Genomic DNA, 15,618 nt, shown 5'->3' on the forward strand with positions numbered 1-15,618 from the left:
GCTCGTATTTAACTCAAAACAAATCACATCTGCAAATATACTTTGATTTACCAATATCAAGCCACATGTGACAATTTATGGAACACTTTCTTGCACTTTCATATGCATTCATTACTGGTTACATCTGAACTGATCCATGATATAACACACTTCCATGCTCCCTCCTGTTACGGTTTCGTGTTAATACAGATCAGCGGCAGTACAATGCCTATCCTCTTGTTACTCATGTTGAATAACATCAAATGAGGCATTTTTAATTTTTAATGTGATTGCACTGGAGAGGGTGCAGAGGAGATTCCCGAGGATGTTACCTGGGCTGGAGCATTTGAGCTATGAAGAGAGACTGGATAGGTGAAAGCTGTTTTCCTTCAAGCAGAGAAGGCTGGCGGGGGATCCTGATTGAGGTACACAGAATTATGAGTTGCATAGATAGGGTAGATAAGCAGAAACCTTTTTTTCCCTTAGTGGAAGTGTCAATAACCAGGGGGCATAGATTTGAGGTAAGGGACAGGAGGATTGGAAGGGAGTTGAGGAAAACCTTTTTTTCACCCAGAGGATGGTTGGAATCTGGAAAACACTGCCTGAAGGGATGGTAGAGGCAAGCACCCTCACAATATTTAAGAAGTGTCGAGATGAGCGCTTGAAATGCCACAGCATACAAGGCAATGAGGCAAGTGCTGGAAAATGGGATTAGAAAAGATAGGGGCTTGATGGCCATCATGAAAACAACACGTGGAAGGGCCTGTTTTTGTGCTGTATAAATCTATGACTCTATTTATTTGCCATTTTGTTTCTTGATGCTTTTGTTTTATTCATTCATGAGATGAGGGCGTCGCTGGCTGGGACACCATTTATTACCCATCCGCAATTGCCCTTGAGAAGGTGGTGATGAGCTGCCTTCTTGAACCCCTGCAGTCCATGTGGGGTAGGTACACCCACAGTGCTGTCAGGAAGGGAGTTACATGATTTTGACCCAGCGACGGTGAAAAAACGGCAATATAGTTCTATGTCAGGATGTGTGCGGCTTTTTTCCGATTCATTATTCGGATGAGGTCGTCACTGGCTAGGCCAGCATTTGTTGCCCACCACTAAATGCCCTTCAGAAGGTGATGGTGAGTTGCTTTCTTGAATCGCTGCAGTCCATGTGAGGTAGCTACGCCCATAGTGCTGCTGGGAAGGGAGTTCCAGGATTTTGACCAAATGACAGTGAAGAAACGAAGAGAGAATTGCAAGTCAGGATGGTGTGTGGCTTGGAGGGGAACTCCAGATGGTGCTATTCCCATTCATTTGCTGCCGTCTAGTTGGTAGAGATCGCGGGTTTAGAATACGCTGTTTAAGGAGCCTTGGTGCGTTGCTGCAGTGCATCTTGTAGAGGGTACACACTGCTGCTTTTCCGCAAATACTTTCAGCCTAACGTTGGGTAAGTTTATCACGTTATTCAGGCATATATCCACCCTCCCCAGAAAGGTCATAGCAACTGACAATGACATTCTGGTAAGGCAATCTTTACTCTAATGCAAGCTGGTGTTTCCTGCTTCCTCTTTACAATGATCATTACCCTACTTACATTTGCATGTTGTCCACTTTAGGTTACCTTCACAGAGCTCCCAATTATCTCTGACGACCAAGGTGGGAGGAGTGCACCTTCTTTTCTAGTCCCACTTCTCCACTGGTCACAACGTATGGTTTAAAACTTTTATCCAGTTACAGATATGGTCAATCATTTCCTCGAGTCGTTATCCCAGAATAAAATGCACCAACAGGGCTTCATTCATAAACAGCAGATAGGATTGGAATAGAGGGATACGGTCCCCGGAAGGGCAGAAGGTTTTAGTTGAGGCAGGCATCAAGATCGGCGCAGGCTTGAAGGGTCGAATGGTCGTTCCTGTGCTGTATTGTTCTTTGTTCTTTGTACTAGTTTATTATAAAACAAGCCTTGTTCAGGAATGAAGCAAAACATTAATGCACAGACTGAAGTATATAAGCTCCTTTTTTAAACACCCCTCATAAAAAAATTCACACACATACACAAACACAAACACTGAAATAATAAATAAATTCTCTCTGCAGAGATCTGTTGCAAAAAAAGGGCAGAACATATACTTGGCCAAATACTTGCTAATTCTTGAAGGAGAAGGTAAATATATGGAATATATCATTTTCCCTTTTCCGGAATCCCAAATACGTGGAGACTGTGGTCACCAGGATCTTTGTTTGGAGCAGTTCATTCGTGAGGTGCAGAGAATTAGTCTGGCAGGCCTTCCCCAAATGTCTTCTTGAGAATTCAGGCACCGAGGGTTCAGCCAGCACACATTTCAATTGCAGGGTTTTTTTTTCAAAAGCAGAATAGAGGACCTGCAAGGACTTCTTAGGTTCTGCTAGTGAGGTGCAGGAAATATAAACTGGGTGTTTTTCCTTTTTCTTATTAGGCAAAGCACAAACTGTGTTTAAAGCAGTTCCCACTCGAACTGAACACAAACCAATATACAAAAGCTAAACATAAAGCCAACCTCCTGAACACCATAAAGCTTGATATGTAGATTCTATGTAAACATATCCCCTTCGTTCAAAGTTCCTGTTGTTTATCTATCTTAAGGCAGGTGATTTCCAGTAAAGGCTGAGTTAACATTTAAGGTCTCTGACCTTTCATCAGAACTGGCAAAGGTTAGAAAAGAGTTAGATTTTAAGCAAGTGATGGGGAGAGGGGTGGGCAAAAGATCAAAGGAAAGCTGTTTGATAGGGCAGGGGGCAGGAGAAGTTAAATATCTAAGTTGTCCTGGGACAAAGGCCAACAGTTATTTAATGCTTGTGATGAAAGACAAAGCATGGCTCCAGAGAGAGTATGAATAGCAGAATGATGAACAGAGATGAAAAATAGGTGCATGGTTAAAAAATAAAATAAAATAATGAAGAAAAGGCCAGTCATGTTATGAAGTTATTGAACGCAATGTTCTCTCTGGAAGGCAAAAGCGTGAGTAATTGAAAGATCAGGCGCTGTTCCTTGAGCTTACATTGATGTCCACTGGGATACTGGAGCAGGCAAAAGATAGAAATGTTGGCATAAGAGCAGGGTGGAGTGTTGAAATGGCAAGCAACCGGAAGCTGGGTGTCATACTTTCTGACGGAGTGGAGGCATCACGCAAAATGGTCACCCAATCTGCGTTTGTCCTCGCCAATGTAGAGGAGAACACATTGTCAGCAGCAAATACAGTATTCGTAATTGAAAGAAGTAGTCAAACATCGCTGCTTCACCTGAAAGGAGTGCTTAGGGCCTTGGATAATTCGGAAAAAGGAGGTAAAAGTGCAGATATTACACCTCCTGTAATTGTGTGGGAACGTGCCGTGAAAAGGGGATGAGGTGTCGGGGTAATGGAGGAGTGTACCAGGGTGTCACGCAGGGAATGCTCCCTTCAGAATGCTGAAAGGGGAGGCGAGAGGAAGATGTGTTTGGTGGTGGCATCATGCTGGAGGTGGTGGAAATGGTGGATGATGATCCTTTGGATATGAAGGCTTTTGGGGTGGAACGTGAGGACAAGGGGAACCCTGTTGCTGTTCTGGGAGGTAGGGGAAGGGGTGATGGCAGAAGTGCGGGAAATGGTCCGATGCGGTTCAGCGCACTGTCAACCACCATGGCATGGGGTGAATGGGGGTGCGTGTGAAATCCCCATTTGAGGAAAAAGGAAGTTCTTTTGCAGAAGGTTGCATCATGAGAGCAGATGCGTCAGAGATGGAGAAACTGGGAGAATGGAATGGAGTTCTTAAAGGAGGCTGGGTGTGCACAGGTGCAGTCGAGGTAGCTGTGGGTGTCGGTGGGCTGATAGAGCATATTAGTGGACAGCGTATCCACAGAGATGGAGGTAGAGAAGTCCAGGAAGAGAAGGGAAGTGTCGGAGATGGACCATTTAAATGTGCGAGAAGGGCAGAAATTGGAAGCAAAGTTGATAAAAACTTTCCAGTTCAGGGTGGGAGCAGGAAAGTGCACCGAGACAGTCATCAATGTACCGGAAAAAGAGTTGGGGGAGTTGGCCTGAGTAGGACTGGAAGAAGGAATTTTCAACATTTCGCACAAAAAGACAGGCAAAACTAAGACCCTTGTGGGTACCCATTGCAATAGATTTTCTTGAAGGAATTGAGTGGAGTTGAAGGAGAAGCTGTTCAATGTGTGAACAAGTTCAGCCAGGCGGAGGAGGGTGGTGGTGGATGGGGACTGATTGGGCCAATGTTCAAGGAAGAAGCAGAGAGCCTCAAACCTCTTCGTGGACGTGTGGAGAGATTGGATGTCCATAGCAAAAAGGAGGCGGTTAGGGCTAGAAAACTGGGAATTGGCATAATGACGTAGGGGGTGAGAAAAGTCACGGATGTAAGTGGGAAGAGACTGGACGGGGGAGAAAAGTTAGAGTCAAGACATGAAGAAGTAAGGTATGTGGGGCAGGAACAGGCTGAAAGGATAGATATCCCAGGAGATTACTGTTTGTGGATTTTAGGAAGGAGGCAGAAGCGGGCTGTCTGGGCTTGCAGGGTCATGAGGTTAGAAGCTGTGGAGGGAAGGTCTACGGAGGAGATGAGGTCAGTGACAGTCCCGTGGGGAGTAGTGGTCATGTTCCAGTGAGAGATAGGAAGAAGTGTTTGAGAGTTGACACTCAGCCTCTGCAAGGTAGAGGTCAGTGCGCCAGACAACAACAGCACAACCTTTGTCAGGTTCCCCTTGTCCTCACTTTCCACCCTTACAGACTCCAAATTTATAGGATCGCCCTCTGCCATTTCTGCCACCTCCAGAGTCATGCCACCACCAAACGCATCTTACCCTCCCCTCCCCTGTCAGCATTCCAAAGTGATTATTCCCTGCGTGACACCCTGATAAACTCCTGCTTTGCCCCTGACACCTCGTCCCCTTCCCATGACACCTTCCCATGCAATCGCAGGTGGTGGCATACCGGCCCTTTTACCTCCTCTCTCCTCACTGTCCAAGGCCCCAAACACTCCTTTTAGGTGAAGCAGCCATTTACTTGTACTTCTTTCAATTTAGTACACTGTGCCCGCTGCTCACAATGCAGTCTCCTCTACATTGGGGGGACCAAAAACAGATTGGGTGACCGCTTTGTGGAACATCTCCTCTCTGTCTGAAAGCATGACTCCGAGCTTCCGTTTGCTTGCCATTTCAACAGTCCCCCCGCTCTCATGCCAACATTTCTATATTTGGCCTGCTCCAGTGTTCTAGTGAACATCAATGGAAGCTCGAGGAGCATAATCTGATCTTTTGGCTAGGCACTCGACAGCCTTGCTGCCTGAAAATTGAGCTCAATAATGTCAGAGCATGACTGGCCTTTTTAATATTTTATTTTATTTATTCAACCATGTGCCTGTTTTTCGTGTCGTCAGAGGTGCTCATGATTCTACTGTTAACAATCTCCCTGGACTAATGCTTTCACCACAAGCATTAACACACTCTTTGCCTTTGTCCCAGGACAGCTTTGTTATTTAATTTCTCCTGACCTCTGCCCTATCAAACAACTTCCCCTTTGTTCTCTTCTCCAAGTCCCTCCACAATACTTGCTTAAAACCTAATTCTTTTCTCAACTTTGCCAGCTCTGATGAAACGTCACAGACCTGAAACGTTAACTCTGCTTCTCTCTCCACAGATAATGCCATGCCTGTTGAATATTTCCCGCACGATTTGTTTTTGTTACAGATTTCCAGCATCTGGCGATTTTTTCTTCTATGATCTCCAATAACGTTTGTTTTTAGTTCTCCTTGTTTCTTCCTTTATTTTGGTTCAGTCAGTGTGAAATGCCGAGCATTTCTTCAGGCTTCCAAATGATTCCAGCTCAACAATTTAAATATGAGTCCCAAAAATTTTTTTATTTCAAAATAGAAGCACGCTCAGAACATATCTCAAGAACTACATCACAACAACAAGATACTATTCCGGGAACAGCATCTCCATAAAATCTATTATATTTTATAAACGACATCTGCATACTACGTATGACATCTCGGGAACTACATCTCCATACTAGCTCTAATAGCTCAGGCCACATCTCTCTATATTCAAAGATTTCAAGAAATGCAACTCCATAATTCCTGAGATATCTCAGGAATAATAATTGAACTGGAACTCTAATATCTATGAAAGAACATCTACATACCCCTCTAATATCGTAGGAAAATGTACCCGTGCCATCTCAAATATCTCAGGAAAATGCACCAATAACACAATTTCGGCGGCAACAAATCCTTACTACATCTAACACTTCAATACCAACATCTCCATGCTCTTGCTAATATATCAGGAATTGCATTCCCAAACGGCTGCTATCATCTCTGGAATAATATCTCCATAGTACTTCTAACATCTAGGAATAACAACACCATACAAACTCTAATACTGCAGCAGCAATATTTCCATCCTGCCTTCAATATGGGATGCTCGAGTTTCCTTTGAACACCTTTACTTCGGCTTAGGCTTGAACTGGAAGTTCAGCTTTGAACGAACGAGCCGGTGGTCTGTATGACAGTCAGCCATAGGCATGACTCAAGTATGCATCACGTCATTTAGGTAACACTGGCACAACAAGATGTAGTCTATCAGGTGCAGTGTTTAGAGAGGGGATGCATCCATGTGATCCAGAGGTGATCTTTTTTGTTGAAAGATTATTTTGGTTATGGACAGCTGCTTGTTGCCGAGTTCCAAGAGTCAATGTCATTTTCATTGCAGTTTCCAACTCCATGGTTTCTGAGCACTGTCTTCCATGTCAGGCTATCATGGCCACTCTGGCGTTGAAAGCACCAAGGACTATAATATTGTCCTTGGGAGAGGCATTATAAATGAGTTCATGGAGATCTGTGTAGAACGTATCTTTGTCAGCTGGGTTAGCCTTCAGGGTTGGAACAAAAACGCTGATAAGGGTTGCATGCTGCTGCTCTTGGAGGGACAGGTGCAATGACATGAAGCGTTTGGAGTGGTCTATTGGCAGGCTTGAAAGTTTATTGGTGATAGTCTTCACCGTGAAGCCGACACTGAAGAGGCGTTTTTCACCTTGAGGTCTACCTGAGTAGTGGAGGATACAGCCAGCGTTGTATTCTGTTAGGCTGCCTTTCTCTGAAAAACGGACCTCACTCAGGGCTACTATATCAATGTCTATAGTCGAGCTAGCTCATGGGTTACAGGACTGAGCGTCGTTGGGGGCGGCTGTTATCATGAAAGTCGAGCATTGTTCTCACATTCCAGCAGGCGAGTTTCAGAATATTTCTTCTTTTCCCACACTTTGAAGAGAGGTTAGGTGTTCACGTTTCCTGCTTTGTCCTAGTTTGACAGCACCAAGAGATGCCCGTTGACCATGGCAAGTCAACTGGATGGTAGGAAGATGAGCATTTGTTTAGGCTACTTTTTCTAGGCCCCCCTCTAATTTTGGAGCAAGCAGTGCTGTCCATCAAAAAGGCTGCTTGAATGCTCAGGGTGCTACTGGGTGATGATGTCATCTCTTGGTCATCATCAAAACGAATTATATCCTGAGACACCTTCATGCAGAATTGGAAATGCAGCTGCCAGTGTCATCTTTCACCGGCCGTTTTCGCCTCCTTCCCATTGCTACAGGACGTACTTGTTGAGTTACAGTTGGGGTGGATGAATGTCCATCCTGCCCGCACAGTTGTTATGCCAACAATTGTAGTCCATGCAATGTGATGTGGTATGCTTTTGGTATGGTAGAACATGATGGTCACTTGAGCCACTTGGAATCCTTCCACCATGGTCGTTATCTTTATCAAGAATGACATCCGCCCAGGACGTGTCATGTTCATCATTTCTCCCCTCACTACGTTTCACCCGTCATCTGGGACAGTATACCGGGTTGTGGCGCTTGGATGCAGCAGTGAGAGCTGTGTATAGATGAGGACCAGTGATTCCAGTCCATCCTACAAATAGGATGTAGCTGACAGAAAATACAAGGCTACTATCTCTATCGGAGCACCCATACACCCCACTTTGCCATGTAGTGCCTGATCAAAAGCTTTGCAAAAATCTAATGAGGCTCCATCAAATGCAATCCCCTCTTCGATCCTCCTTGTTACCTCCTCAAAAATGTCATCATGTTAGTCAGACTTGACATTCCCTTAAAAATCCCTTGCCGACTGACTTTGATTGAACTGTATCTTTCTGAATGAAATTTATCCTGTCTTTCATATTTCATTTCAATGATACTCCCTTCAGTGATGTTTGGCTGATGGGGCTGTAAACATACATTCCATCCATTTCGCATGTTTTAATCATTGATACAACTTTAACTGTCCGACAGTCCTCCAGGGCCACCTGTAGCCAGAGAAGATTAGAAATGATGGCCAGAAACTAGACTATTTCTGTACTTGGATCCCTTCAATCTCAAGGATGAGACCGAGAGTTCCGTCCTATTTTATGCATGTATTATTTATTTTCAGCAGTTTGATGTAAGTGAGTGTCTTCCTAGGGAATTTCAGGAGGCAGTTAAGAGTCCATCACATTACTGTGATTCTTCAATTTCGTGATCTAGTTCTTTAATTGGAATGGAGAGTAGATATCTCTTGTTTTAACTTCAACGGTCTCTGTTGAGGTCCTGACACCAGGAATGTTGGTGTATGGTCACCACCAGGAATGTTAATGTTGGGGTTAATACATTTGATTTTAGATTAGCCATATCGATAGTTATATTAGAGCAGGATTAACATCAATAAATAAATGCCATCACCATCCCTCGTGGTAGCATCTTATCAGTAATCATAATTTTAGATTCGCAGTCATCAACAATTTTGATTAAATAAGATCACCACAGGATCGCTACTAAAGTAGGATCATCAGCATTTCTCATAGAGTAGGGGCAACACAATAAATGTTAGAGAAAATTCAGCACCATAAATGTTAGATTAGTGCCACTATCAATAATTAAAGAATGAAGTCACCATCAGCAGTGTGAGAGCTGGATCACCAGCAGTAATGGTAGAACGGATTCATCACTAACAACGTAAGAGTGGAGTCATCCACAGTCATCGTTACAGTGCAAAACAAATTGTAATTATATAATGAATGGTGTATATGTAATCGAATTATATGGGGCCCCAAGAGCCTAACACATTGCTGGGAGCGATATTCCCTGCAGGGATCACATCGCATGTGCAGAGCACATTCCCTTTGGGAGTAAATACAAATCCTTAAATTTTATAGAGCTGGATGGAGTTTGGTGCACAGTTTCCCCATTGGTGATCCGGGAACATTGAAGGGGAAAATTGTTTGTTACTTTATGGTAATAAATGTTAATGATTGTGTAACCTGATTTTTCAATACAGGCGGAGTTGTTCTTTAAAGGGGAGCTTCACGGATCTCAGATACACTGCAGCCAGCAACGCAAATACAAGTAGAATTCACACAAACTTTTATAAAATGGGTTGGCCAATAATTCATCAGATGAAGGAAATTTACTATCCTCTCCTCGCAACCTTTGGTGTTCCCGGTAAGTTGATATATCTTCTTGCTAAATATTTGTTGGCGATCTCTCTGCTAATTTTAGGCAATAGATTCCAAAATGATCTGCATTGCAGACTCATTTATCTTCAGGGATAAGTTGGTGAATATCAACAGTAGTCTGACCAGTTGGCTCAGCCGGTGAGGCGCTCTTCTGCTCAGTAGACCATGACGACCGGACATTCATCATTCATCCCAGGCTGACCGAGGAGGTGACAAATACCCCGGCCACTTTAACAGCACATGCTTCACCAAGCAAAATCTGATTTCAATAAGAGTTTCTGAAATATATTTGGAGTAATATTTTGTTGTTCAGGGAACTGCTTCTCTCCGTTGGATTGCAAAAAGCCTTTCAGGTTCCACCAGCTCCTGCTCAGACCGCGAGCAGCTCCATTGGAGCGACAAAAATAGACAAAGAGCAGTGTTTTCGCCTATGTTGACTGTTTATGGCTCAATTGAATGTTTTCTTTGAATTTTTGTCTTTCCAGATAATGCTGTGAAATTAAATTTACAAATTGACCAAGACTGAAGTTTGCGGAAGGGATGATTTTCACTTCTATGCAGGTTGTTAAATTATCTTTTTGCTTTCAGTTAACAATCTGGACGTATCCATGTGCACAACCTTCAGTCAGAAAAGTTCTGAGCATTTCACCACAATATATTATGACAGTTATCTGAGTGTCCCCCTCATTTAGCGCTTGTCCCTCTTTGTTACAGCGAACCTCGTGGCAATCGTGATTCTCTCCAGAGGAAACTGCGGCCTTTCCAAATGTATCTCTGTCTACATGATGGCCATGGCAACAGCAGATCTACTATTATTGATCTTCCATGTAATAGTGGTGCAAATTTTCAGCTTTCAATTTCCACGTTCATTCCTGTCCTACAGTGCCGTTTGCAAGTTCATTGTGTACATATGTAGTTTCACGTTACACACCTCGGTGTGGCTTACAGTCTCGTTCACATTTGACCGATTTGTAGCAATATGTTGTCGGAAGTTTGAAACAAGCTATTGCACTGTGAGAACGGCGGCCGTGGTTATAACAGCCGTCGCTGCTTTTTTCAGTTGCAAGAACATCCCGTTTTATTTTGTGATTGAACCTGAGCGAATAATTAACAATGTTTCCTGGGGTTGCCGTTCCAGAGTGGAGTTTTTCTCATCGCCTGCAGGTGTAGCCTTCTCCTGTTTAGAAAGCATTGTAGTTCCATGGCTTCCTCTTGCTTTGATATTACTGTGTAATTGTTTGACAGTCAGACGCATTCTAGCAGCCAGTAGAGCCCGGAGGAGACTCCGGAGTCACAACATTGACAACCGAAGTGATCCAGAGGTAGAGAACCGAAGGAAATCCATCATTTTACTCTTCGCTGTATCGGGCAGTTTTATTCTTTTGTGGCTGCCAGTTTCTGTGAGCTATTTAACGACCAGACTGGCAAGCACCAAGCGATACGCTGGTGGGAATACAGCCCCTGGCTATATTGCCACTGAAAGCGGATATCTGTTCATGTATTTGAGTTCCTCTGTCAACACGTGTATTTATGCAGCGACCCAAACTAAATTCAGGGAAGAGTTGACGGCATTGGTGAAATCTCCTTGGATATTTATTAAGAAATGTGTTTAAAATTTGTGAAACTAAACCAAACATTCTTAATAAGAGCATGGACTAGGAGCAAGAGTCGGCCATTCAGCCCCTTGAGCTTGCTCCACAGTTCAGTAAGATCGTAACTAATCCTGATCTGACTCTAGCTCAGTTAAGGTCCTTGTTCCATTTTGGAATGGCTGTCTTCCTGTTACGAGAAAAAATGTAGATCATTCTATGATAATAAATTGGTACCAAATACATGCTCTTATATTTTTCTTCCTGCATTGAGCTTCAGCAGTGGAATAGAACATGTGGGCGTTAGCATGAAGTAACCTAACCCTCAGTTACTGGGATGAGATGGGTGATTTTCATTAATAAATAAGGTTCCTTTCCTGTAGAAGAAAAGCCTTTTACAATCGCGTTCATTGTTAGTTACCTTGCAGTCATGATGTGAATGTAACTGGCGTTAGTCTCTCCATTAGATTCTGTCACCAATTGTTTCCTGGAACAATAGATCTGGGTGGTTTCTCCCGATCATTGTCTCATGATGGAGACATAACAGAATTGACTTGTCAATGCAACATTAACATCACTGTTTACAGACATTTACTTACAATCACAACTGGGCATCAATATTATAACCGAGGCTTTAATAATTCAGTGCAATCAGTTCTAACCGCGATTTACCCTCCACTCTGACATCAAGGCAGCATTTGACCGAGTATGGCATTAAGGAGCCCAAGCAAAACGAAGGTCAATGGGAATCAGGGGCAAAACCCTCTGCTGGCTGGTGTCATAGCTAGCGCAAAGGAAGATAGTTGTGGTTGTTGCAGGTCAATCATCTGAGCTCCAGGACATTACTGCAGGAGTTCCTCAGGGTAGTGTCCTGGGCCCAACCATCTTCAGATGCTTCACAAATGACCTTCCTTCAATCATAAGGTCAGAAGTGGGGATGTTCGCTGATGGTTGCACAATATTCAGCACCATTCGTGACTCCTGAGATACTGTAAGAGTCCGTGTAGAAATGCAGCAAGACATGGACAATATCCAGGCTTGGACTGATAGGTGGAAGCAACATTCGTGCCACACAAGTGCCAGGCAATGACCATCTCCAACAAGAGAGAATCTAACCATTTCCCCTTGACATTCAAAGGCATTACCATCGCTGAATCCCCCACTATCAACATCTTAGAAGCTGCCATTGACCAGAAAATGATCTGGTAGCCATATCAATACCGTGGCTACAAGAGCAGGTCAGAGGCTAGGAATACTGAGGCGAGTAACTCACCTCCTGACTCCCCAAAGCCTGTCCACCATCTACAAGGTACAAGTCAAGAGTGTGATCGAATACTCTCCACTTGCCTGGATGGGTGCAGCTCCAACAACACTCAAGAAGCTCGACACGATCCAGGACAAAGCAGCCCTTTTGAGTTGCAGCCCATCTACAAACATCCACTCCCTCCACCACCACCGCACAGTGGCAGCAGTGTGTGCCATCTACAAGATGCACTTCTGCAATGCACCAAGGCTCCTTAGACTGCACCTTCCAAACCCGCGACCTCTACCACCTTGAAGGACATGGGCAGCAAATACATGGGAACACCACCACTTGCAAGTTCCCCTCCAAGTCACACACCATCCTGACTTGGAATCGCCGTTCCTTCACTGTCACTGGGACAAAATCCTGGAACTCCCTTCCTAACAGCACTGTGGGTCTACCTACCCCAAATGGACTGCAGCGGTTCAAGAAGGCAGCTCACCACCACCTTCCCAAGGGCAATTAGGGATGGGCAATAAATGTTGGCCTGGCCACTGACGCCTGCATCGCATGAATGAATAAAAAAAATCTCTGACAAATTATACTGAACAGTCTACCCACCCTTTTGCGACACACCTTCAACCTTGTGTTTGGTCATCGATCTATACAATGTATTCTTGAGCAAACTGCTGGAGCTGCGGGCTGACAAATCGCCGGGTCCTGATGGACTTCATCCTAGGATAGGGCAGAAATCTCTAAAAGCTCAGATGCAGATCAATAGGCGATAAAACAAAAGCTAACCAGACATTCAAATTATTTCTGGAGGGATCGAATTCAAGCGTACTGTGAAAATTGTATTGAACATTGATTAGATAAGGTCTCGAGTACTGTGTGCAATTCTGATTGCCATTTCGATGGAGGATTATGGACAAACTGCGGAGGGTGCAATAAGTTTTACAAGGATGATGCAAGAAGTGTGAGGTTAAACCTATCAGAAAAATGTGAACAGGCTGGATTTCTTTACTCTCGAAAGAAAAGTCTGAGGTGTGACCGATCACAGGTCTTAAAATTATGATACGTTTTTTCAGAGTAGTAAAAGGAAGTATGTTTCTACCGGTTTGGGAAAGCATATACAGAGGCCATTATTCCGATTGGGAGATGTTGTAATTGGGGGGATGCCTCCCAGGGGAAAGCAGCAACAGCCAGGTCCGTGGCAGCAAGGATGGCTCTGCTGCTCAGCAGGGATGAAAAATGAGTAGAAGAACTATAGTGACAGGGGATTCAATCATAAGGGGTGCAGATAGGCGTTGCTGTGGCCGGGAAAGTGACTACAGGATGGCCATCTTGCCTCCCTGGTGCTCGGGTCAAGGATGTCTCAGAGGGCTGTAGGACATTCTGAAGGGGGAGGGTGAGCAACCAGATGTCGTGGTACACTTTGGTACCAACGACATAGGTAGAAAAAGGGATGAGGTCCTGCAACAAGAATTTAGGGAGCTAGGTAGCAGATTAAAAAGCAGGACCTCTAAGGTTGTAATCTGCAGAAATACACGTGTTTGGACAGAACCCAAATACTTCAGCATTGCTCTGCTTTCTGTGGCAATATATGTTGGGTTTGACCCATTTTCTCGCTAATAAGAGGAGTTTGTCAATCTAATCGTTAAAATTCAGGACAGCTGTCAACCACAGAAGTATAGAATTGCCCAATATCGTAAAGAGTAAATAGATTTCCTTTAATTCTTCATTTCTGATGCATACTGATGCCCGTGGCCCCGTAATTCGCTGCAGTTTCTGTTTGCCACTTAAATATGTCTGATTGTCAAAGAATTAAACAAGACAATTTCAGTAAAAGGAAGTCCAACCAGCCAGGCGCTGTGAAACCAGAAGAACTCTACGCCCAGAGGTGATGTAAAGAAAACCGCACTTGACGGGCAGCTTCACGGCACATGAGTAATTATTTTCTGCCATTAAAATCTAAGCATAAATGGAATGTTCTTCAGCAAACGCAGAACAGAAAACGTTGCTATGACCACGGATGTAGCTCTTTCTGTGCATTATTTGTTTCAAACACATGGTTGCAATGAGCTGCATATCGGTCAAATATGAAGGAAATGGTGAACCAAACAGACACATCAAAGGTGACAGTTCTCATGTATAGAAACATAGAAACATAGAGAATAGGAGCAGGAGTAGGCATTCGGCCCTTCGAGCCTGCTCTGCCATTCATTATGATCATGGCTGATGATCCAACTCAGTTGCCTGTTCCGACTTTCGCCCCATACCCTTTGATCCCTTTCGACCCAAGAGCTATATCTAACTCCTTCTTGAAAACATACAATATTTTGGCCTCAACTGCTTTCTGCAGTAGCGAATTCCACAGGCTCACTACTCTCTGGGAGAAGACATTTCTCCTAATCTCAGTCCTGAAAGGTTTACCCCGCATCCTTACACTATGACCCCTGGTTCTGGACTCGCCCACCATCGGGAACACCATTCCTGCATCTCCCCTTTAAAGTCCTGTTAGAATTTTATAGGTTTCTCTGAGATCCACCCTTACTCTTCTGAACTCCAGCGAATATAATCCTAACCGACTCAATCTCTCCTCATACGTCAGTCCCGCCATCCCAGGAATCAGTCTGGTAAACCTTCGCTGCGCTCCCTCGATAGTAAGAACATCCTTCCTCGGATAAGGAGACTAAAACTGCATACAATATTCCAGGTGTGGCCTCACCAAGGCCCTGTATAATTCTAGCAAGACATCCCTGCTTCTGTACTCGAATCCTGTCGCTATGAAGGCCAACATACCATTTGCTTTTTTTTACCACCTGTTGCATCTGCATGCTTACCTTCAGTGACTGGTGTATGAGAACACCCAGGTCTCGCTGCGTGTGCCCCTCTCTCAGTATATAGCTGTTCAGATAATAATCTGCCTTCCTATTTGTGCTCCCAAACTGGATAACCTCATAGTTATCCACAGTATACTGCATCTGCCATGTGTTTGCCCACTCACTCAACTTGTCCAAATCACTCTGAAGCCTCTCTGCATCCTCCTCACAACTCATCCTCCCACCCAGTTTTGTGTCATCTGCAAATTTGGAGATATTACATTTAGTTCCCTCATCTAAATCATTAATGTATATTGTGAATATCTGGGGTCCTCGCACCGATTCCTGTGATACACCACTAGTCACTGCCTGCCATTTGGAAAAAGACCCATTTATCCCTACTCTTTGTTTCCTGTCCGCCAACCAATTTTCTATCCATCGCAATACACTATGCCCAATCCCATGCGCTTT

The 15,618-nt window shown here is 44.1% G+C and overlaps 1 protein-coding gene across 1 annotated transcript; it reads left to right on the forward strand.

Moving 5' to 3' along the window:
• Positions 1-10,278: 10,278 nt before the first annotated feature.
• LOC137345158 (probable G-protein coupled receptor 139) lies at positions 10,279-11,106 on the forward strand. The gene has a single exon (XM_068008625.1). The coding sequence runs from the start codon at positions 10,279-10,281 to the stop codon at positions 11,104-11,106; it is 828 nt and encodes a 275-aa protein (XP_067864726.1).
• Positions 11,107-15,618: the final 4,512 nt, after the last annotated feature.

This window comes from Heterodontus francisci, chromosome 28, assembly GCF_036365525.1.
Source record: "Heterodontus francisci isolate sHetFra1 chromosome 28, sHetFra1.hap1, whole genome shotgun sequence".
NCBI classification, from domain to species: Eukaryota; Metazoa; Chordata; class Chondrichthyes; order Heterodontiformes; family Heterodontidae; genus Heterodontus; species Heterodontus francisci.

What these genes read in the sequence shown, in the direction of transcription:
- LOC137345158 (XM_068008625.1), top strand. Translation starts at nt 10,279, where the DNA reads ATGGCCATGGCAACAGCAGATCTACTATTATTGATCTTCCATGTAATA.